General features: G+C 39.3%; 2 protein-coding genes and 1 long non-coding RNA gene across 4 annotated transcripts; 1 reads left to right on the top strand and 2 right to left on the bottom strand.

The window, feature by feature from the left end:
• Nucleotides 1-1,430: 1,430 nt before the first annotated feature.
• On the bottom strand, nucleotides 1,431-5,879 carry LOC137173743 (uncharacterized). The gene is made up of 2 exons (XR_010925232.1): nucleotides 5,523-5,879; nucleotides 1,431-1,579 (listed from the first exon to the last, which is right to left on the bottom strand). It is a non-coding gene; the product is annotated as an uncharacterized lncRNA (long non-coding RNA).
• Nucleotides 5,880-11,521: 5,642 nt separating this feature from the next.
• On the top strand, nucleotides 11,522-13,728 carry ccl20b (chemokine (C-C motif) ligand 20b). 2 transcript variants are annotated; one of them, XM_067578784.1, is made up of 4 exons: nucleotides 11,522-11,749; nucleotides 12,079-12,181; nucleotides 12,723-12,806; nucleotides 12,904-13,728. In XM_067578784.1, the coding sequence occupies exons 1-4, from the start codon at nucleotides 11,668-11,670 to the stop codon at nucleotides 12,968-12,970; spliced, it is 336 nt and encodes a 111-aa protein (XP_067434885.1). In that variant the 5' UTR covers nucleotides 11,522-11,667; the 3' UTR covers nucleotides 12,971-13,728. The 2 variants fall into 2 exon arrangements, with proteins under 2 accessions (XP_067434885.1, XP_067434886.1); XM_067578785.1 differs by having other exon boundaries at nucleotides 11,530-11,749; nucleotides 12,732-12,806.
• On the bottom strand, nucleotides 13,227-22,015 carry LOC137173741 (toll-like receptor 13). Its single transcript, XM_067578783.1, has 4 exons — nucleotides 20,774-22,015; nucleotides 17,480-20,125; nucleotides 16,932-17,049; nucleotides 13,227-15,149 (listed from the first exon to the last, which is right to left on the bottom strand). The coding sequence occupies exons 2-4, from the start codon at nucleotides 20,007-20,009 to the stop codon at nucleotides 14,909-14,911; spliced, it is 2,889 nt and encodes a 962-aa protein (XP_067434884.1). The 5' UTR covers nucleotides 20,010-20,125; nucleotides 20,774-22,015; the 3' UTR covers nucleotides 13,227-14,908.
• Nucleotides 22,016-24,367: the final 2,352 nt, after the last annotated feature.

Here is a 24,367-nt window from a genome sequence, read left to right as displayed (position 1 = left end):
ATATATATATATATATACAGCATATAGAATACATGCCTTGCTAGATAATTTTGTCATTTTCAGCCTTTTAAAACAGTCTTATAAGGACAATTTAAGAGTCTCACAGTACCAGCAAAAAGACAGTCGCACAGAAATGCAGTTCAGTGCTCTTTGCCAAATTGCCTGAAGTATATTTCCACTTTGTCTTTGAGCCTTTTCTTCATTTCTTTTGTCTCTTTACCACTAGCCTTTTACCTTCTATAAACCTGTTTGCCTACTTGTGTGCGACCTGCGGCCTGCCTGTTATTTCTTCCCCCAGTTCCTCAGATGTTGTTACCTGACAGACCGCCTGTTGCTTACAGTCATTTTAGGTCAAGCTGTTTAGTCATGCATCATGTTGCAACAAGCCTTCAGATAGCACATTTCACATTCTTCTTTTCTTTTTGTAGCCATGCAGATAGTTTAAGTTTTATGCTGTTTTTTTTTTTTTTTTGTAATTTGGGTGAACCAACCCTTTAATGTTAGTTGAATAGGTTAATGTTTTAGCATTTGTTATTACATTTACCCTCAGTAAAGCTCATTGGATTACATCATAAATCCATTATCATCAAGATAAACTGCAAAGCTATTTTTCTTAAGCATTTCCATTACTTCAAAGCAGCCGACAGAAATGTGGGCATTGGGAGTTGACAGTGGAAAGCCGAAATTAACCTGAGTAGTCATGTCAGCACCCTCGTGTTAACCAACCCGACAGGTTTACTTTACAGGCTTGTTGAAGGGGAAGTGAATTCAAGGAAACACTAATGACAGTGTTCTTTCCTGCAGCTTGAAATAGTCCTCAATGCTCAATGAGAGCATTATTGAATATTAACCACACCAACTGGGAAATAACCTTCAGTGTGCATTCTTTCAATTCCTAAATCACCTTCACCCGTGTGTGCGTACGTGTTGTTGCACCACTGGATGTTTGTGATTATTAGACATTAATGGCAGACCATGTCTTTTGCAGAAAAGTGAGACCACCAGGAAATCAGTTAAACAATCCTTTATTCAACATACAAGGAAATTTTTGCTGCAGTTCGTAACAAAGAACGGCTCAAAATATTGGGTAAAATTCAAACAAAATGAAGTCGTTTGACCTGTACTTTAGCAATGAGCAACAGAAGTAGCAGGAGAAGGTGTCAGGGCAGGACACCCACAGGACCGCACCACCATACCTGCAGCCATGGCCCTCAACATCCACACTCGGACTCTGGATTTTCCGGTTTGACAAAAAAGCACAAAAAACATTGTCATGGGAAGTCCCCCAGCAGTCTAGGCCTATAACTAGCATAACTAGGGGCAAGCCTGGGCGGCCTTTACTATAAGCTCCATCAAAAAGGAAAGTTTATGTATGGTAATCATATTCAAACACTGTATTTGCACTTTTTCCACGAACAAAGCCCACACCATTGGGATGCTTAATGTTTGGTTTATTAAAAATAAGCAACAGGGAAAAGCCCGCAAAACCCAGGGAGTTGAGACTCAGGGTGCAGGGTGAGGGTGCTGTCTCACTGCAGGGAGTCATCAGGGTACATTGAATGCCTCTGTGGTTCTTGTGCTGAAAGAGAGAGTGGGAGTGAGAGAGGGAGAAAGGATTAGACACACCTGTATAGGTATGGATGGGAAATTGCCTTGGGAGATGAGGTGTGGACTTTGTTCCCCAACTTAAGTTATGCAACTTCATTAATTGTGATCATCAACAGCTTTTGCTGCAGATGTTTGAGAAAGTACAGTATGACAAGTGGCATCAGTTATTGATGTGATATGAATTCGTATAAAGTTGTGTCATGTTCTTGGCTGTCTTTTAGATATGTAATGAGTGTATACATGTGCAATAAGTATAAAGTGTTCCCTAATAAGTTATCCTTTTAACCACTATGGGATGTATGTGGGTGGACAAAACTGAGTCGTTGTGTGTGGGAAGTAAATTCACGTCACTCGGCAGACACATTTTGAGGCAGACTAGTTTGTCAAGACCAAAAAGGGCAAGACCAGGCTGGAAGCAGATGATATTCCCACCGTCTTCACCATCATCTCCTCCACCTGCCAGCACCCAGCCAACGTCACTATTCCTCCAACCGCCAGCACCCAGCCAACATCCCTGCTCTTCCACCTGCCAGCACCCAGCCAACATCCCTGCTCCTCCACCTGCCAGCACCCAGCCAACATCCCTGCTCTTCCACCTGCCAGCACCCAGCCAACATCCCTGCTCCTCCACCTGCCAGCACCCAGCCAACGTCACTGCTCCTCCACCTGCCAGCACCCAGCCAACATCCCTGCTCCTCCACCTGCCAGCACCCAGCCAACGTCACTGCTCCTCCACCTGCCAGCACCCAGCCAACATCCCTGCTCCTCCACCTGGCAGCACCCAGCCAACATCCCTGCTCCTCCACCTGCCAGCACCCAGCCAACATCCCTGCTTCTCCACCTGCCAGCACCCAGCCAACACCCTTGCTCCTCCACCTGCCAGCACCCAGCCAACATCCCTGCTCCTCCACCTGCCAGCACCCAGCCAACATCCCTGCTCCTCCACCTGCCAGCACCCAGCCAACATCCCTGCTCCTCCACCTGCCTCACCCAGCCAACATCCCTGCTCCTCCACCTGCCAGCACCCAGCCAACATCCCTGCTTCTCCACCTGCCAGCACCCAGCCAACGTCACTACTCCTCCACCTGCCAGCACCCAGCCAACATCCCTGCTCCTCCACCTGCCTCACCCAGCCAACATCCCTGCTCCTCCACCTGCCAGCACCCAGCCAACATCCCTGCTTCTCCACCTGCCAGCACCCAGCCAACGTCACTACTCCTCCACCTGCCAGCACCCAGCCAACATCCCTGCTCCTCCACCTGCCTCACCCAGCCAACATCCCTGCTCCTCCACCTGCCAGCACCCAGCCAACATCCCTGCTCCTCCACCTGCCAGCACCCAGCCAACATCCCTGCTCTTCCACCTGCCTCACCCAGCCAACATCCCTGCTCCTCCACCTGCCAGCACCCAGCCAACGTCACTGCTCCTCCACCTGCCAGCACCCAGCCAACATCCCTGCTCTTCCACCTGCCTCACCCAGCCAACATCCCTGCTCTTCCACCTGCCTCACCCAGCCAACATCCCTGCTCCTCCACCTGCCTCACCCAGCCAACATCCCTGCTCCTCCACCTGGCAGCACCCAGCCAACATCCCTGCTCCTCCACCTGCCAGCACCCAGCCAACATCCCTGCTCCTCCACCTGCCTCACCCAGCCAACATCCCTGCTCCTCCACCTGCCAGCACCCAGCCAACATCCCTGCTCCTCTTGACCTTGACCTCATTGGTCCTCACCTTGCATCACTCCTGTCATGCAGCATCACTGCAGTATGATTCCTTAAAATGATTACTTGTAATATATATAACCCCCCCCCCCCCCCCCCCCACATACACACACACACACACACACACCAAGCAAAATATCACATTTAGAAATCTTTTTCTCTAATTCCACAACGTTGGATGAAATGGCATTAAGAGAACAGCATTTACAGTTAATAGACTGTTTGTGGTTATGTTATGTCTTGCTAACTTTATCCTAGCCTGATCTGTTATCTGTTAACGTTCCCTAAATCTATTGATTTAGTGAGTGATAATCCACTAATATGCTTTAATGCACATGTTAATTTGATTCAGATGTGCTGACATTACATAATCTAATTCTTTACAGTCAATCCTGCTGCGACACTACTGCGCTGCTAGTATTAGCTGCTAACTTCTGGGATGTCTGGTCCACACACACTTGGCACTTGGTTTCCACCTTAGTAACGTTGACAAGAAACAGAGAAAACCAGACGTTGACAACCTCATCCACAAAGTATGATATTGATGTTACCAGGAGAGAAGGATATGACACTGTTGGATGGGAGTGGTAAGAGTGATTAACGCCTGGAAAAATATAATAGCAAGCTTCATTGGAAATGAAGGAAATGAGTTAACCTCAGTGCACGTCATATCAGTCTGGGAACAGTATCACGAGAAAGTGTAAAAAAGATAAGAAAATGGGAAATTCGACATAATGAACTAGGGACTGGGTCATTATGAAAGGAAGTTCAACTTGAGCTTAGTCATCCTGTGTATGACATAGACAAAGAAAAGAACAAAGCTGGAAACATAATCCAGAAAAGTAACCTTTTGGTGGGCAACTCCCACTTCTTACGAAAACATTTTGAAGGCTTCTGGCTCACCTTTGGTGTGTTTACGTTGGCAACAGAATTGTTTTATGGTCTGCTCTTGACCCTTTGTGTGTTTTGGTTAAACATCCTAACAAGTTGTTTGTTGGCTGCTGATATCAATCGGTCAATCAGAAAAATAATATCAGTACACCACTAACCACCTTACACAAGTTAAGTACTGTGTGACCTCTAGTAATAAATTTTACAGTCGCAAAGCCTGTCAAGCTCAGTTTTCTCTGTAAAATTCAAGTCTCTAAAACATGCACTGAGAATCCAGCACATAAAGCGTGTGTTGGATCAATTAGTGAACCCAGACCTCACCTGAACAATTAAACAATTAAAACAAGGTGATATTCATATAAAATGAGAGATGAGTCTGCTTGTGCATGGCCTATTTGTCACGGAAACTGATTTTTGTGAAAATATAGAAAGTTGATGTTTCCAGAAGAGCTGCTGTATTTTAAACTTGCACTAATTCACTAATTGAATTTCAAGCCACCTGGAGACACCGCAACAACATACGCATAACACTGGTATATATAAAGCTGATACGGCAAAGATGTTAACCCTAACAGTTGCTTATTTACAGATCCAACAGAGCAACATTAGCATTTGGAGTCGTGTTTCTGTCCACCTGATTGTCCAATAGTTATTCAGCTGCTAAATGCTCTACTATGTTCACCGGCTAGTAGTTAGCGTTTCCTGTCAGCAGTTCGGTGCGGGGGAAGTAGCGTACACTGGGTTTATTAGAGTTAGTTTGCTGAAAGCAGCTGAAAACAATTTGCAGGCCAGAAAACCAAAACAAGAAGTTTAAAAAACCCTAAAAACTCTACAGAGGATTACTGAAAAGTTGAGCAGGAATTCTCTGTGGGTTTGTCACTTGAGCAACTACTTTCACTTTGCACATAGTTATTTAACCCATGTAAAGGTAAAAACAACATTTGTCCAGTCAAGGGTAGAAAGGGGATGATGAATCATTCTAATCATCCGTTTCACAGTTAAAATGACGTCCAAAGCAAATAGCTATTGAGCCAGTCAGGCAGTTGGTGGAGAAATTGGGGGGTTTTGGTTAATTGTGTGGATGAACAACCCTGTTAAAGCTTTTTTGTCTCTTTTAGACAAAGATATATTTGTAAGACAACAAAAAAAGCAGGTAGTTCGGCTAGGTATTGTGTTCATAATAAAGACAATAATGAATCAGGTATGTATTTTAACATACAGTTGTGTTTCTCTTATTTTTCTAGCCAAGACAAGTCATCTGTAATCATTTTAAACTTTATCATTCTGCAAACAATGACTTACCTGCTGCCTGACCCACAGTATGTATGCCTGAACCCATGACAGCCAGTCAAAGAAGAGCAAATGTTAGAAATAGAAGGCCTCATTTGACCAGAGACAAAAAGCTGTTGATTTTGCTCAAGGAGAACAGGAAATAGCTACAGGATTCAATGTTAGGAAGAGGGATCTTTGGGGGGAGGGCTAACCGGTACCTCTTGAATGTGAGTGTGTCTGTGTTTATTATTCAGTTAGCTTACAACAGCTGCTTTCTGCAAATTTGACAGCATTGTTCTAACAGCACAGAAATATTGACTTTTTTTGTGTTTGTGTGGATCAAACAGGTCGATTTTTTTCGATCGCTTACAATTTGTTGCCAAATAAACCCTGACAAACATTACCCTGAAGAATGCATTTTATCTTGTTTGTCATTTGACTTATTTCCCTGTCTGCCAAGAAAAGGTGATTGGGATCAAAGATCATTTTTCCAGCTTTGAAACTTGTTGTGCTTCAAAGCTACTGTAAGTAAACTTGTAACTGTTGATTATAGCTCTTACGTCAAAGTGTCCCCTTATCAGTGTTAAACTGCAGTAGACGCTGAGATCAAAATGAGATATCTGATTTCTTGATGCAATCTTGTACTTGACTCTAAGTTCAACCCTAGCTCTTTATTTCTGTTTGCATTCAGTGAAAAACTTTGGGTATCTTCACTAATATATCATGCAAATCCTCAGTTTGTAATAACTCATCCCGCTGGCAGGTAGGTGAAGTTTGAAGTTGTATCAGCAAAAAAATAGCTTATTAACACATCTAGCATACAGAAAACAACATAAGCATTGATTTGGAGTCGTATTTTGTGACCAACATTTTCTGTTAACCCTCTTTTGGTCTCTACCGACTCTCGAGAAAAATATCTTTTTCTTTAGCCGCTAAATGCTCCCCTACATTCATCAGCTAGTTGCTAACTTGATGAGTGAGTGAGTTTATCAGAGCTTTATCACTGCTGCTAAATGATCCATAACGGTTTTTTTGTTTTTTTTTTAGTATAGTGTTATGTGTAACATGACCCATGGGACCAGCACACAATGACGAACTTACCTGGCTGATAAACCTGATTACAATTACAAAGGCCATTGGACTTATCAACACAAGATAAAGTTACTACCTGTGTCCAGTGAAAGCCTGGAGAGTGTGACCTTGTTTTCAGAAGGAAGTTTATTTAATTTACTAAGATAAAAAACCCATAGAAGAATATGTGTACCTTCATATTATATAAAATCTTAAGCAAACCTGAACCCTGCAGTAAGTCAACTGAAAGCATGTTAGTCAACTGCTGCACTACATTATGTTTATTCCTGTTTTTTTTTGTTTTTTTTCTGCTGTTGCGTCACTGGGTCATCAACAAGGAAGTGGCAGCTCACACCCTGCCCATTGTAAACACATACCTGGACAATCCAACTTTGATAATCTGTTGCTATTTTAAGCACCTTTGCTATTTTTAGCTCATCAAGGCCTACAAATAGATTTCAGTCTGAGTTGTAATCTTATACAAGATAAGTTACAGAGAGGTAGATCAGATCAGAGTGTTCCCAGGATTTTTTTCCACATTGTTTCACGTGAATTCTGCATCAATCTGATTGTATCAGTTGTGGGAACGAATGACATGATGCCTGCAGTTCAATGGAAACATTTAAACATATCAGATTCATTTATGGGAATTCAGTTATTATAAGGAATTGATACTTAGGGAATAGAATGAAAAGAATGGTACAGAGACTTTGGCTCACACAAAGCACAAACTGTTTGTGAATGTGATATCTCAGGAACGCCTTAAGGGAATTTCATGAAATTTAGCACAAACGTCTATTTGGACTCAAGGATTAACTATTTAGATTTTGGTGGTGAAAAGTCATTGTGACCTCACAAACCATAACTTAAGATTTCATGCGCTCATTATGACAAAGTTTCACAAAAATGTCAAATAGGATAAAATGATGAAGTGTTGACATTTTATATCCAAAAAGTTCAAACGTCACTGTGACATCATAATGTTCTGCAAAAACACTTTTCTGGCCGTTATTCAACGCCATAAGGGGAGATTGTGAACATATTTCACATTTGGTCAGATATTGAACCAGTGACACTAATCTTGGTTCCCACCTTGAAACTGTGGTGATTGTTTGGATCTTCTGTGCCGCCGGGTTGAAGATACGTATGAAGCGTCCACCTTTTTAGAATTTGTAGCTTCTTTGAATTTTGCTTTCTCAAGGTGCTTGTATGAATCCACCCTCTTCACTTCTTCTCCCTGGATGAAAAACCAAGACAGGGGGCCTCCTGTTCCTCTTGTAGTCCACCACAAGCTCATTGGTTTTGCTGATACTGAGTTTCAGGTGATTATCGTTGCACCATGTGATGAAGCTTTCTATCAGTCCTCTAAGTGAAGACAGCACTGGAATCATCTTTTATTAATTCCTTTAAAGTCTTCACTACAAATATTATGAGTCTGGGCAGACATGGATATAAACTGCAGCTTGACTGGTTGGTGGAAGCATACAACCACGAGGCGGCATTTTTAGTTTTATACTGAACTGATAACATCCAATGACTTTAATGGTTGGGTAATTCCAGTTCAGACCCGTAAAACACAGTTTGGCCTAGATGAAGCCATAAACTATTACAGAGTCTTTTAATGGGTTATACTAATTCAGATAGTATGGTATAAGCTTTTTTGCATGTGTGTGCATTTGTATATGTACTGTGTGTTTGCATGCATCTACAGTAACTATATGTACATGCAAGATCATTTATATATGCATGTACATTTACATTATTATTATTACTCATTGACATTCGCCTCCCATCACAAATCCAGCCTTGTTCACTTAGTGAGTTGATTCTAATTGAACTTAAAAAACTGCAAAATATCCAGACTCACAATTGCCCAACCACTTTGAAGTAGATCATGAGATTGCTCAATCAATCAGGAAACAGTTGTGTTTATATCCTTGTTATAACATACTGTATGGGTGTGTGCACAAACACTTAGAGAGGTGAATAGAAGGAGTGATTCATAAAAAGCTGTGTTGCTGTAATTAGTGTAAGAGTTGTTTTTAAGCTTACCATATTTCCATGTAACTACTTATTATTATTATAACAGTGCACGCATTTAGTCATGGTGTGAGTACATTTTGCCCTGACAATTCTGGTTTGGCTAGAGATGCCGGAGAATAAGCTAAACCTAAAACCTTACATGAGGAGAGAGACTTTGATGCATGAGAATAATTTAGTTTACATTCATGGCTTTCTGTTTCCCTGACAACTCTATACTGGCTTCCTATTTGACCCATAAACTGCATTCCAAGCATCGAACGGCACTCGAAGAAACGTGAGTCAGTCCAGCTGTTGTCGATACGATCTGCAGATAAGCTCCTTCATTTGTTATTTTATTATTTAGGACCTACTACATCTTATTCACAGTCCACCTGCAGTAAAACTCTGAAAGTGCTGTTACATTTAATATTTCACTACTTCACAATGGTTTTGCTAGTCGCCGTTACTATGCAATCGCTCTTTGACTGAAAAACAAACAATGAGAGTACGTCCGCTCTTTAGTAATATGATTATGACGACCAAGCTGATTTCACAACAGGGTGAAACTGGGTAAGTATCCAATAAACATGTATTTATTGTGGGAATCAAAGACAGGCAAATTTTTACCGTTGGTCCCTACTGGCCCCCTCTCTGTTTACTGTATACGTGTCCACACAAGTTGAAAAATGTTCATATATCCCTTTCATGAATCTGATCCAATACATAGAGAGGCAAGAAGAAAAAGGGGAGAGACTGGAAGAAAATAACAGAAAGACCTCGAGTTTCTGGTGAGTTCAGTCAGAGGCCGAGCCGCCACACAAACACACACATAGCCCATGTATCCTTTGCTAGCTAGCTTAGCTTACAGCTAACATCTGCACGGTCGGTATATTGGCTGTTTGGGGCCAATTAACACGGCGTGCACAAAATGTCCAGAGGTAAAATACACGTGAGTGATGCAAGACTATGGATTGCAGCAATCCCCTCCACCTGATGCATGTGACCTGGGCTGATGTGTGAGGTGTGAAGTTTGAGTTGCCTCAAGGAGTGGTCCAAGTAATCGAGAGTGTGCCATGACTCAGTGATGAAAGGTACAGTAAAGATAAAAAAAGGAACAGGTCTTAAATGGTTAGAACATCTTTCTGAGTGTCACAAATGACTCATTTTATTATCTGAATTTGATCCTTTTGGTCCAATAGCATTTAGAAACTCTGAAAGAACCATTTGATTAAGTCGGAAGTCTTAGATGCACATTCTCTGAACCATCACAGCTGGAGTCTCTGATGTGCACGCTCCATGGGCCCAAAAACGCGGAAGAGTGAGGATGCCCGCAGAAACACAGTGGACTATTTTTTGGCTTCACACACCACTGAGCAACTGTCATAGAAAAGAATGGGGGCTATCTTTGAACGCAGTACATGGTGTGATGATGATAAGGTTATCATAATTTACTGAGCGGGCTACTTTGGAGACAAAGTTATGGTGTCTTGAGTGGAAATGCTGAAAATTAAAAAAAAAAAAAAAAAAAATCACAAAATATCACAAAACTGGCTTACTTGGCTGTGATGGAAGAGTTGGGAAAAAAGAAAAAAAAAGTGAAACAATGGACAAAAGATTAGACTGACAGACATAACTGACATATTTCCACCATGAATGGCAACACTTAACTTCACACGAACTCCCAAAGTAGCAAGCGGCATGACACACACAAAGCACACACAAAAAAGAAAGCGATGATGGAGGGAGATAGATTAACTACTCGGTGGATTAATGTAGCTGATGTGGTGTGCTGGGGACTTTCTGCTGTACTCAACTGGAACTTTTAATCTCTACAGGGAGTAGAGTTTTATCTAAGATAAACAAACAAACTCTCTCACTTGTTAAACAATCACAACTTTTCTCATGCTCTTCACTCATGGAGACGTAGTTTTTGCAGTATTGATTTTTTTTTTTTGCTGCTCTTGGTATCATAATACACATTTCCCAGTAGAAAGTCATTGCTGTCATGCTGAGATTATTTGACCGCAGATATCATTTTGTCTCTTTTGGACGGTTCACACCTTGAAAAATAATTTGTACATGCCAACCCGCCTACTACCTGTCACACAGACACACAGGCACAAAATGATGAAATGACACATGCTTCGCTGCAAGGGAGAGAGCTGCTGAAAAACCTGTAGTGCGTAGAGGTAAAAAAAAAAATCCCCTTTCAACTGCATGAAAAAACAAAAGAACACACCTTTGATTACTTCTTGGGATCATTTCATCATCATTCAAATCCTTGCAATGATATTCGGTCTTGAGAAAATGTAAAATATACACTTTTTAAATGTTAAATAAACCCCTTTAAAGCTGCATTAAGTGAATTTTGGCAGCAATAAAACATGAACACAAGCTGTTTGGTGTTTGTGTGTTTAGTTCCACTTGATGGATGAGACTGGGTTTATCAGAGTTTTTTTTGGGCTTGGAGTGGTTTACGGTCAATGAGAATGTATGTGTGGGCTCTGAAAGCAAAACAATGAACTAAAAAAACTAAAAGAGATGCATAGTTTGGCGATTACACTGCAACTATAGTGGCCTGTTTCACATTACAGAGGCATTATAGATTCTTAACAGCTATTTTTATTAGGTCGGAGCAAGTTTAAGTTAAGAAGTTGTGTCAAAGGATGTCTGAGACGAGTCATATGACTCAGGTCATGTAATATGGATCATTGAAATGACAAAATTCGAATGAAAATGAAATCTTTTACTTTAAATGCTTAGGTCAAATAAAGATCAAGTCCTCATATTCATGACTTATATCTGACTCATGCCTCAAGTACCAAGTGTAAAGCTCTTATTATAAACTTTACACCGTTTATTTTCTAATACTCACCCCACCTGGAGGGGGGTGTGGTCTGTTTTTTTTTTTTTTTACACACACAGCATCCGGGAAAATCCAGAGCCTGCTACATAAAAGAGCAGGTATATCGCTTTCTCTGTCACACTCTCACTGAAAGCCTTCAGGCACTTCAAACCACTCGAGCTACAACAACCTCACATCGACGCAAACCGGCACAGCAAGGGCACCGACTGCGGAACAATGGCAAGCGGCAAAACGTATCTCGTGGCAGCTCTCTGCTCCTTCATCATCATCAGCACCTTCGTCGGCAGCACGCAGTCAGGTCAGTGATTTAAAAACTACCGCTCATACATGAGCAATACCCTGATGTTATATAATAGTGAAGGATTTTTATCGTACCTGTCAAATGTTTAATACTTTTAGGAAAGGAAATCTTTCTCCTTCTTCTTCTTCTTTTTTTTTTTTACTGTCTTATATCTGCAAATTTTTAAAGCTCTAACAAACTGGCTATAGATTCACATAGTGAAGTTAGAGAGCATCGAAACAAACTTTTAATGTTTAAAAAATGTGTGTTTAAATGTTGTGTTTTTTGCATCAAAATGAAAAAAAAAAAAAAGTTGTTCATACTGGGTTTTTTTTGTGTTTTTATAGCAAGCTGCTGTCTGAGATACTCCAGACGCCCGTTGCAATGCAAATGGCTGTCGGGCTACACCATCCAGACCATCAACACATCCTGCGACATCAACGCTATTATGTGAGTTAACGGTCCGATCTCATGTCAGTGTATAAATGCTGCGAGTCAGGATAGAAATAATGACACAAATCCAGTTGTTACACAGGGAACAGGTAGATCAGGTTGAACCAAAACATCACATTGAAAACCTGTTAGCTGTCTGATATGTTTACGTTGGTGTCAGATGTTGCAATAAAGTTATACTCTATATAGAATGTAGGGAAGTTGTGCATTAAATAAGATGTTGACTTTAAGTTATAGTAATATAGAAAATAAATCTCAGTCCTGATTATGAGAGGTCAAACATCATTAAAAAAGGCACTAGATATGACTTGTCATGAGTGTATGAATGAGTTCAAGTTTTAGTTAAAACCAGTCACAATGACATGCTGCAGGACATTTTTTTAAGAGCAGGTACTTTGGACAGGGTGTGTGTGTGTCTGGTAAATATTATTAGAGACACTCTGAAGTTAATACAAAAGCCGACACACTGCTATGAGACCGCAGGGGAGGAAAACTGTTCCTGCAGTGTAATTAATGTATAATCTTTTTCCTTTCTTGGATTCCACAGCTTTCACCTTCCTGGCAGATTCGTGTGTGCCGATCCTTCCATGACCTGGACCCAGATGAGGATGAAGTGTGTGGAGTGAGTAGAACCCACGTCCCTCTTTATCGAGTTATTTCAGTGTGTGTTAATGGCTTATTGAGCCAAACTAATGTTTTGCTTTTATTTTTCTTTGTAGTGAAAAGAGGAAGACGACCACAAAGGTCATCAGAGAGAAAACTACTGCCAGAACCCAATCAGCATAAACTCTATAGTGTCATATCTGCAGAATATAACTCTTGTTTTTATGCCTTCCTGCACCCAAAACCCTTATTTCATAGTGGAAAAATTTGTGATTCACTTTAAACTACACTTACATTTACACTTACATTTTCTTATTATAATTGTTCTGTTTTATAAACAGGGAAGAGTAGTATTCTAAATACATAGTATACTGTAAACTATAGCGGCAGTGTCATCAACAAAAAAGTATTGCAATTTTTTATTTATTATTTGTTTTAAAAAAAAATTTGTGTATAGTGTTCCCAAAAGAGGAACATTGATATTGTAATTGATCATTGTTCAAAGAATTTATTAAAAACAAAGACATTTAATAATACATGTGTCTGTCAGTATGGTTTTCACTACATTCAGAGTGTCCACACAAGTAATTTCATACCTTCAATACAGATTTTATATACTAATTTCATCATATTCTATAGACTAGACTAAACTGTGGAAGCTAACCGGCTAACGTGGGGCCACAGAAAGTGCTGCAGCTACTTGCTAACAAAAATATACAGTAGAAATGTTTTTCAGCTTTCAGCTCAGTAGCTTATCGGTTATTAAATTGATCATTTTCTACTGCTGCTGTATCACACTGTACATATTCTACATCAGCTTGTTCCAGCTCTTCATTAAAGCTATATGATGTACTCTGAGTGAAATAAGGCTCCATGTTGTTAAAGCCTATTTATTATCTTTGGGATTGCTGTCAGAAATCAATAAATCAATGTCAAATAAATCACAAAGCTTGTTATTTCATCTTTTGGGATTAAATATTTTTTAAGAAAATCATGTAAATCCAGTGGTTACGCAATAATACAGTACAATAATGTCTGTTTTTTCCCTGTAAATAATGTTGAGCATTTCAAAATATAGAGTAAGTTCTTAAATTGGTTAGTTTGGAGTTGTTTGAGTACACAGTCCTATAGACAGGCTTCTGAGCCTTAAACTGCACAAACTTCAAGAGTAATGGATGAAAAACCTTTAATATTCCTATGAGGCAATTACCTCTCTGTTATCTAAAAGTGCATAATTAGCTGTTAGCATCTAGCAATCAGATCAGGGTCAGAACGCTGGATATTAATAAGGTGGTGGAGAGGAAGGTATGACACCTGACACTGTTACTGTGTGTTTATGGCTGTTTGATGGAAACCTTTCAGGCTCTGTGATCAATGATTCTTTGATGTGTGATTTGGTGACAGCTGATGGAGGTGGACTGATGCTTTGGATGGAAAATGTACTTCTCACTAATGACTTCGTAGAGGCTTGTTTCCCCCCTGTTGCGTTTGCATCCTCTATTGTTTGTAATTGGAAAACTAATCAACAGGAGTGTCTATGTCTATGAATCTATCAATTTATAGTTGACTGTTTGAAAAAAAAAAACAATTCTGAAAGTGATTTATGACTTTTGTCAAATCTATCTAGGTAAGTTGTGAGATCTGTCAAAAACAGGGTGAGGCAAAGTATTTCATAATGACACCAATTTGTCGTCAGTCATTCTTTTTCCACACAGCATTGTTTTTTACTTTCTTTTGTCCAGGAACTAGTCATCATCTGTCACCTTTTTATTATCCATCCAACTGACTTCATTAGATTAATTCCACACAAAAGGAAAAGTCAAAGGAAGAGGTCACGTGTTGTCTTGGCTTTTGAAATGGAAAAACAAATAATTATTTTTCCTAATTGCTCATAACTTGGTCTTCCGGTTTGCTTGTATGGAAACTGTTCAACTTGTGGCTCCTGGTTTTCCATTTCAGTTGACTAGTGACGGAGCACCAAAAATGTCTTAACCTTTTTTGACATTTGGAATCAAAAAAGCATCAACATTACATATATATACAACCAAACAATTAAAAAAAACAACAACAAACATCCAACTGAAGAACTCTCCTGGCCGTATACCTCCTCATTTCTTTTCATCAAAATCTGTTCACCACTCTGAGGAGGAACCTGTCCTCACCAGGATCTTCACTGGTCTCCAGAGCCCGGCGGACTTTCTCCCAGAACACTGCGGTGTGATCCTTGGCTTGGGGCCAGCTCAGGTAGGTCCGCTTCTTCAGCAGTTTCCTCATGCGGTAGTAAGGAGAGAGATGAGAGGCGGGAATCTCCTCCAGAAACACCAGGATCAGCACGTCCTTCTTCTCTTCGAACAGACGGTAGCTAAACAGAGGAGGAGGTGAAGATGGATGAGGACAAAACGTCATCGCCCTTTAACTCAACTACGTACTGTATATTATTGGTTAATCTGTTATTGTTTTTGATTAAACATTATGTCTACAAAATATCAGAAAACAATGAAAAATGCCTATCAGATGTTCTTAGATCCCAAGGTGACTCCATGCTTTGTAGTTTGACCAACAGTCCAAAACCCAGAGATATGCAATTTACACTGATTAAATAAAACACAAAAAAACCCAGTAAATAAAATTCACTAGTCAGCTGATTGTTTCAGCACTAAATTAATTAAAGGATATATCTTTTTATTGTCAACAAATGTCATGCAGAGCCAAACCAACCATCACCAAGTGACATGTTCCTTCACCATGAAGATTATGGTCACGTCAGTTTAATCAGAAAGACATCGATCAGCGACCACATTTTGAGTCTCCGGTGAGTAGTTCTGTATAAGGCAGATGCTGCTGTTGTTGTGCTATGTATCACAACCTCTTGACTTTGTACTAAAATTATTTAGTTAATTTACAATGTAGTACAAAGTCAAGAGATTGTGGTTTATGATTTAGCATAAAAACAAGCTAGCACATGCACAGTGGTGTCTGCCTTACACAGAACTACTCTAAAGACTGAAAACGTGATCGCTGTTAGTTTTTGAAGCTGTTTCTAAACAAACTAACGTATCCAAAACTCTTTGTGGCGAAGGAACATGTCACCCAGAGCAGCAGTGTGGCTCACTGATGTATTTTTAATAGTTTTTGGACAACAACAGAGGTCTACGGCATAGATAAATATGATATATCAGGCTTTGAATACACACACAATACTTTTAAGTAGATCAATTCATTGATGATAATTAAAAAGACAATTACATCTGATTGACAAGAGCCGTGACACTGTTTACATAAAAGTTGGTAAACTCTTCAAGTAAAGGCGTGGACTGCCTGTCCACCTCAAGGTGCAATTATCAGTCTTTACAGCTTGAGCACCTGGTGTGGAAGTTAGTATGCACACAGACTATCTCAGTGGGCTTTTCAGTGCAGTACAGTGCATGTGTCAACCTGTCCTTTTATTTCATGACGCAATATACCAAAATAATAAAGGAAAAGGAGGGAATGACACCACACGAGTACTTTGAATATAAAGGGAGGAAGAGGACTAAGTGCTTAGTGTAAGGGATTGATGGATCCTCCCAATGGAGTCGGCCTCGGATCTGGACATGGCCTTGTCGCACTTTGTCCGGGTTTTTATGCCTCGGCGTGATTTTGGAGATATTTCTAAGCTGACAGAAATATAAGTGTATAGTTGTTCTTGGCATGAAAACACCTTACTCACTTTAATTTTGGTTTAGTTTCTGCAGACTGGCTCTGACTGGCTTCACTGGTCTCTTATAATACAGACCATATAAGAGCAGTAAGCAGTACTCATTTCCTGCTTAGGGCACAAGGCAACTTTGTTCACAGGTATCTTGTCTTTCTCAGCACATTAAAGTGTAAAAAAATACTCATTTCCTACTTCCGTGTTTAAAAAACTGGAAAAGACCTTGTCCTATTGTTTGCAGGAATTTTGGCAACAAAGCAGTATTGATTTTATCACATCATAAGTTAATGTGAATAGCATACTGTTACTATGAGTGTGGTGAATATATGAGCACAGCCAGTGATGGATTGTATCAATGCATCAATGAGAGATGCCTCTTACAAGCTTAGTGAGGTGTTTTACTGATATGCATCTCAGCTCAGACACATTTATAGTGAGCTGACACTTTACCTGGCTGTCTGGATCTCTCTGGAGCACCACTCACTCTCAAGGTATCTCTGACTGATCACACAGATTGTCTTTCTGCATGCATAGATGGCATCTGCGATGTTTTCTATAATGGGCTTCCCTGAGAAAGACAAAAGGAAAAGGTAAAAGAACAAAGCTGATGAACTGTGTTCTTCTCTGTAGTCCCTCTGGTAGTGCAAAAAAGTACTGTGGTGACACCCTCTGGAGTACAAATGAAACTACAAAATGAGAACATCAACTGTGATGAGTAAAAAGCATCTGTGTATATTGATTACCAGACTAAATGTGCATGTCTAGGGCACACACTGAAATCAGATGGCTTCTGTGAAAACCCACTGGAGAGAAATGCCACTTTTTTTTCCCCTACTGCCAATGGACTCAAGTGAACATGAGAGAAAATTGTGAAAATGTATTTAACACATATTTGTTGGACTGCATTTTGAACTCAGACTTAAAAATTTTTTCCCTTTAAAGCTCAGCTGGAGCACAGAAAAGTGATCTATTCATGCCAGGTGTAAAAAGCATCCTACCTGGCTGGAAGTCTCGATGGTGCAGACACAGTCTCCAGCCCTGCTCTCCCTCCAGTTTTGGCAACATCTCTTTGATGACCCAGGGCTCATCACTGACGTTGTAGGAGATGAAGGCGTCGTACTGATATGGAGTGTTCTTGCTCTTTTGTTTTGAGTCAAAGAGCAAAGCCAAGAAGAGGTAGTAGGCGTAAACCACTTGCCATCTCAGAAAATGGTAAATGAAGGACGCCAGCATAAACAGGAGGATTGTACATGTGGTGGAGATAAAGTAGAAGAAGCCAATGTCCACTGAGCAGGATCGGATGTCGAGGTCTTTCAGTTTCATACCTTTAAAATTTGGAGGATAGTTGCACAAAAAATCGTAAGCGCCAAAAACTTGCGTTTGGTTGTTGTTTTCCGCCCACTGGAGGAACCAGGCATTGTCGCAGTCACAGGTGAAACCGTTGAATTCGAGATCCAAATATCGGAGAGCTGGTACGGACTTCATTATATCTTCACGGATAACTGAGAATCCATTCTTTCTTGCCTGTAGGAACTCTAGCTTGGTAAGGTTGGCTTTTATCAGAAAATCTAGAGACAGAAGATTTGTTTGAGATATGTACAGGCTTTTCAGGTTTCGAATTGGGGAAAATAATTCAGGGGAGACATCCATAAAGTCGTTTGCAGTGATGTCAAGTTGTTCCAGTTTAGGCGTGTGCTTAAACATGTCTACATGCAAGGATAGAAGTTGACTGTTTCTGGTATTGAAAACCAATAAATTGGTCAAACCTTCCAAGATATTGGAAGGCAGCCCCCTAGACTTGCCCCTGTGGTGTTGTGAAAGAAGAAACAATGTCTCCAGACGAGAGAGCTGAGAAAATGGTGGATAAGGCAAAGCTGTGGTGAATTTATATTGAATGTGATTGTTCCTCAAATCTAATCTCCTTAGATTGGTCAGGTGATTGAAACTATCTTTGAATAAATCATTTTGTGTAATCTCATTATTTTGTAGTTGAATATCAGTAACATATGTTAATCCAATAAAACTATTATTGTGAAGCATTTTTATTTTATTATCATGTAATGTCAAGTTCTGGAGGGATGGCAAGCCTTTAAATTGCCCATATTTAATGTCAGTAAGTTTATTTCCATTCAAACGCAATTGTTTCAGATTTGGTAAGTAAGTTTTATTGAAAGCCTGGCCTAGTTTAGTAATTTGGTTTGTCTGTAGCTTTAAGACCTCCAATCTATTTAAATCCTTGAAAACACAGTCTTTTAGAGCTGAGATTGAGTTCTGATGAAGGCTGAGCTCCCAGAGCTTTGTAAGATTGGCAAAATCCTCACAACGAAGTGAGCTGATTTTGTTAGTACTGAGATCCAGTTCTGCAAGAGTTGGTATATTCCTTATGACAGGTGGAACAGATGACAGCATGTTACGGCTCAGACTCAAGATCCTCAGACCTCGAAGAGTTTTGAAGGAGGTGATGGAGACGTTTTCTATCCGATTCAGTGCTAAGTCTAACTCGGTTACACTGACGCACGCCTGAAACAAATCCGTAGACTTGATGTTGTTGTGTTGGAGTGTCAGTGTGGACAGTGTTGGGATGGTACAGGAAATATTGATTAGTGATGCAAGGTTACGTTTCATTGTATTCATCCTCAGAATAGTCAGTGAGGAGTTGAAGCTCTCAAAGAATGATTTCATGTTATTTAAAGCCAAATGAAGCCCACCAATATCAAGAGTTTTTACTTGGCTGAGAAAAGTTTTGTTACGCACGTCCCATATTATAGGTTTCTTTCCATTAGTGGCGCCAATGTTAAACCAGTTGAGATTAGGAAAAACATCTGCGTGGATCCTAAAGACTGAAATTTGATTTTGAGACAAATCGAGGGAAGCAAGCTTTATTGGGGTGTTTGTCAGCTCCCATGACAGAAAAGTTTTTAAACCGATTTTTCTCATTACTAGTTCTCGTAGACTTGGCAGCTGCTGTATTATAGAATTAACTTTCTTTAATTCTTTCAGGTTGTTGAAAGAAATGTCCAAAAACCTCAAGTTTGTCAAAGGCTTAAAGGTGGTGGATGCCACAGTTTCGATGCGATTGCTAACCATTCTTAGCTCTGTGAGATTGCTTAAACCATCAAAAATATTCTCTCCCAGGTTACCAAATCTATTATTATTTAGACTTAACTTCACGAGGGAGCGCAGATTGGCAAAGGCACCTTTAGCTATCTGCGTTATTTTGTTACGTTTTAGGTCTAACTCTATCAAATCTGGTACATTTTTGAAATCTAATTCTTTTATTTTTAAAATTTTATTTTCAGCCAAGTCAAAAACTTTAACTGTTGATGGAATATCTTGAGGGACAGCGCTGAGATTACACCTGGCACAAATGGCAGCATCTCTACTGACCCGACATGTATTCTTCAGTGAAAATCCTGTGACTGGAGCCACAAAACTGCTAATACTCAGAAAGAGGAAAATAATGCTTAATTTAAACCATTTGGATCCTCCTTTTGGCATTGTACCATCTTCTTTCACTCCAGCAGCCATTTTTAAAATCTTCCTTACAAAAGAAGAAGTGAAGTCCACCCAACAAGGGAATTTGTCAGATTTCTCAAGATATAGTCCACCTTGTGAATAAAACTATGAAACTGCAGAATGTTATCCTGGAAATACAATAAAACAGAAAAATATAGACCATCATCAGGAGTGACAAATACTCAAAATTAGAAAACATCAATCATAAATTGTGCAATGTGCCATTATGGAAAGTGAAAAAGCACAACATCTGAGTTTAGACACTACACTAAAAATCACTGTGTTAAAGTTTTACCCAGTTTGGACAAATATAACACAAATATATCACTAAGTTAACTTTACCCAGTAGAAATCTGTTAATTTGACCCAATGTTACACAAGGTTTAGCTTAAAAACTGTCACAAATGTATTGTTTCTTGTACAAAATGATATGCAAATGATATTCCAAAGATACACAAATAAATTGTTAACAATCAATAACAAACTGTGAAATGTACATGACACCAATTAGGTAAATTGGTGTCAATATTAGGTATTAGGTACACCAATTAGGTAAATTGGTGTCAATATTAGGTATTAGGTACACCAATTGGTGTCAATATAGCCCAGTAATTTTTAATGTGCAGTTTCTTTAACCTTATTAGAAAAGGTTGAAGCTATAAATAATAACAACAACAACAACAACAACAACGATAATAATAATAATCATAATCATAATCATAATAAGTCATCAATACTATATTAACATGTGACAAATGCTGGTGTCTGTTACTCACTGTGTCACGCATGAAGAGCTGATTAATCACTGATCTGGTGAAAGCTTGCACTTGCTTTATTTGCTTGACTCATGGCGGACTTCACCATTAGGAAAGGTAAGCCACTGCATGAGGCCCCTAACTGCTATAGATTTATTAAGATGTTTAGATATGAAACATATAAAATGGTTTTACTATTCTAACTCATTATACCCTGAAATTAATTACAAAAAGTCCCCAAAGCACATTTTACAAAATTGTTGTCGATGTGCGACCCTCTGCGCTACAGATTAATGGACTATCCCATCAACTCTCCACTCACATGCTGCTGAGCGGAAACTCCTCAAGTCCACGTGCAAATCAAAAGTTATAACAGAGTGCATATTTAAAGGAAAAGGAAGTAAAAGTGAAGCTGCTCCCCATTAAACAACTAGCAGGATCACAGTTACTAGTGTTTTCTTGTTGCAATGACTCACTTGCAGTGGTGGAAGAAGTACTCAGATCTTTTACTTAAGTAAAAGTACCAGTACAGCAATGTTAAAATACTCCATTACAAGTAAAAGTCCTGCATGAAAAATTAATTACATCAAGTGACTTATTTACTTGAAGTCTTGCAGTGAAAGCAGTGGTTTGTTTTCAGTTTTTGGATTTTTTATTTATTTTTATTTATTGAAATGAAACCATGTGAGAAGTTTAGAGGGAAAATCACTCTTTGATGGAGCTGTTCACAACTCATAGACATCTGAAATGTGACCTCGACTACACACTGCTTTTTGTAAGAAGTCAAAAGCCAAAAGGGTTGGAAACCACTGGTTTCATCTTTGTGTTGTACTTTAAAAGCTTGTTATATTATCCATTGTGTCAAATCTTCATCTGAAAAGTAACTAAAGCTGTCGAAGAAATGTAGTGGAGTAGAAAGTACAATAATTCCCACTGAAATGTAGTGTAAGAGTGGAAGTATAAAGCAGCATAAAACAGAAATACTCAAGTAAAGTACAAGTACCTCAAAACTGTTCTTAAGTACAGTACTTGAGTGAATGTACAAGGTAGAGATGTGCAGACAATGTGCAGCAACATGCTGCTTCCAGTGACGGAAGAAGTATTCATGTCCTTAAAGTAACAGTACTGCAGTATAGAAATATTCCATTACAAGTCAAAGTCCTGCATTTAAAGTTGTACTTGTGTTATATTATATTACATGTTGTGTTATTATTATTATCGATGCATTACCTTATATGCAACATTTGAATGTTAATTTTAACAGAATGTTCACTACCTTATATACTGCTGGGTAGTTTATTATATAATGATACGTCATATTTTATCAAATTCTTAACCTGAAAAAAAAAAAAGTGGAGTAGAATTATTAAGTAGCATAAAGTGAAAATAATCAAGTACAGTACAGCTGTCTCACTTGAGAAAATACATTTTGTTTATTTCACTGGCTGCTTCAGTGAGCAGTTTGTATCAGATAAGAACAGGAAACACCTGGTAAATGACCACAGTTATGGAAATCATCAACCTCCTTAATACAATATATACTGAAAAGTAGGGGTGCAACGGATCACAAAAGTCACGGTTCGGATCGTATCACGGATTTGAGTCACGGATTGGATCATTTTTTGGACACTTACAGCATGGAACTTTTGCTCATGGTCTTAAATGAAATCATTGAAGATGTCCAATAGTTAAATAAAATCTTAAAATATATAAAATATTCAAAGCTCAATTGTTAAATTAAATTGCAATATGATGCATGATACCTTCCTCCTTTAAACATGGTAGTGAATGAAACAACAGCCTGTGTCCACATCATCAAAACTTGATGATAACTTACAAACATAAACACACGTCTTGTCCTGCAGCTTAGTTTGTTGAACGGGCCACCAAACAAACATTCACTGGGGAAAAGTGCACCGCTAAAGTCGGTTAGCAGCTATGTAGCTAATTAGCTGCTCAGCTGCAGCACATTAAACAGCAGGTAAAAATACCTGCAGATGTCACCACGGACCCATTAGATGCTGGTTTGGTCGTTGCTCTTCAAAATCCCTGTTAGCGATGCGCTGTCTGTCCATGAATTGTATTTACAGCCGTTTGTTTATTTTGTCTTAAATGAGACATTAAATTTTGTAATTAATCTGCAGCTCACATGCGTGCTGAACCGTGGGGGGCGATCTGTATGGATCACAGATTAACTATGATCCGTTGCACCACTACTGAAAAGCAACCAAGTACATTTATTCAAGTATTATGCTTACAGTTATGAGATACATGTACTTTGATATTTCCCTTTTTTTGCAACTGTATTCTTCTACTTCACTTCTACTGGGAGGGATTCACTTCCGTCTATATCAGGGGGAACACTGTAGTTGTTCTACTACATTTATTCGACAGTTTGTTACTGGTTACTTTACAGATTAAGATTTTACACACAAAGTATATGATCAACAAATAAAACATGATGCATTATTATAGATTAAAACTATCCAGCAGTATGTAAAGCAGCTAAAATGAGCTCTGCCTAAGTACATTGTGCTAATAATACAAATGAGTAGTATTATTAAATTAAATACATTTTTTTATGCAGGACTTTTAGTTTTGACAGATTATGTTTAGTGTGGTATTAATAATTTAAAGTTTCAAGTACTTCTTCTACCACTGCCAATACCAACATACCCAATCAGACAAAGGGTGAAAACAAGACACGAAGAAGGCCCCGTGACCGAGTTGGCCTACAGCCCTTCAAACCATTAAATCTGTCCCTGATTGGGACAAAATGTTCTTCTTAGTTCAAAAAAGTGTTCGTCTTGATGTATGGCTAAACACCTTTACTCTGTCCATCGGGTGCCATGCCATTGGTCCGACGGCCCATTATTACGAAACCCCAATAGTTCGTTAAACTTCCCACTGGACTGAAAGCCCATCAGTCCAATGGCCTGTTGTCCCGAAAACAAAAGCCCACTGCTCTGAAGGCCGGGTGCTCCAAAAATACACACGTTCCCTTGACCCCTAACCCTAATCCTAACCCTAACTCCCTAACCCTAACCCTAACCATAACCCTAATCATTTTAACCAAAATGATGATCTTTCCTTAAACCTAACCAAGTGTTTTCTGTGCCTAAACCTAACCAGACCTTAACCACAGCATTGTCACACCATAAAACATATTATCTTTTAACAAGTATGTCAAAATACACTAAGATATTAAGGGCAAAAGATGACAGAGGTAGCCTAATCGGAATGCCTAACCATAAATAATGGCAGTGCGTCACTATTGATTACCTGATTAAACAGACTTTCTATATATTATTGAGGTCTTCTGCTAAATTTGGCATTATGTTTCACTCAGTAGAACTCTGATTTAATAAATCAGTAGTTATAAAAATGTGTAAACTTTGTCGTTAAGGCAGACGTGTATTATCTGGGAAACATCAAGTTTATTCACTTTATGGAGCTACAATGAATACCAAGTTATATCAAATGTTTGCTGAATGAGTTATTGTCTGTTTATGTGTCGAAAGAAACCATAAATTATCTTTTAGGAGTAGATGTTTACCAGTAAGCTCAGCTACGTTAAATTTACCAATATGTTAAAGGAGGTTTTCCTCCGACAGT

This window comes from Thunnus thynnus, chromosome 21 (assembly GCF_963924715.1).
Source record: "Thunnus thynnus chromosome 21, fThuThy2.1, whole genome shotgun sequence".
In the NCBI taxonomy this organism is placed as follows: Eukaryota; Metazoa; Chordata; class Actinopteri; order Scombriformes; family Scombridae; genus Thunnus; species Thunnus thynnus.
Note: the sequence above shows the minus strand (reverse complement) of the source record. Positions and strands in the feature narration are given on the sequence as shown.

Excerpts from the sequence above, each read along its gene's own strand:
- ccl20b (XM_067578784.1), top strand. The coding sequence starts at position 11,668 with ATGGCAAGCGGCAAAACGTATCTCGTGGCAGCTCTCTGCTCCTTCATC. Across the intron at positions 11,750-12,078 it reads CGTCGGCAGCACGCAGTCAG|CAAGCTGCTGTCTGAGATAC; the intron begins GTCAGTGATTTA and ends GTGTTTTTATAG. Across the intron at positions 12,182-12,722 it reads TGCGACATCAACGCTATTAT|ATTCCACAGCTTTCACCTTC; the intron begins GTGAGTTAACGG and ends TTCCTTTCTTGG.
- LOC137173741 (XM_067578783.1), bottom strand. The coding sequence starts at position 20,009 with ATGGCTGCTGGAGTGAAAGAAGATGGTACAATGCCAAAAGGAGGATCC. Across the intron at positions 17,050-17,479 it reads CCATCGAGACTTCCAGCCAG|GGAAGCCCATTATAGAAAAC; the intron begins GTAGGATGCTTT and ends TGTCTTTCTCAG. Across the intron at positions 15,150-16,931 it reads AGAGAGATCCAGACAGCCAG|CTACCGTCTGTTCGAAGAGA; the intron begins GTAAAGTGTCAG and ends TCCTCTGTTTAG.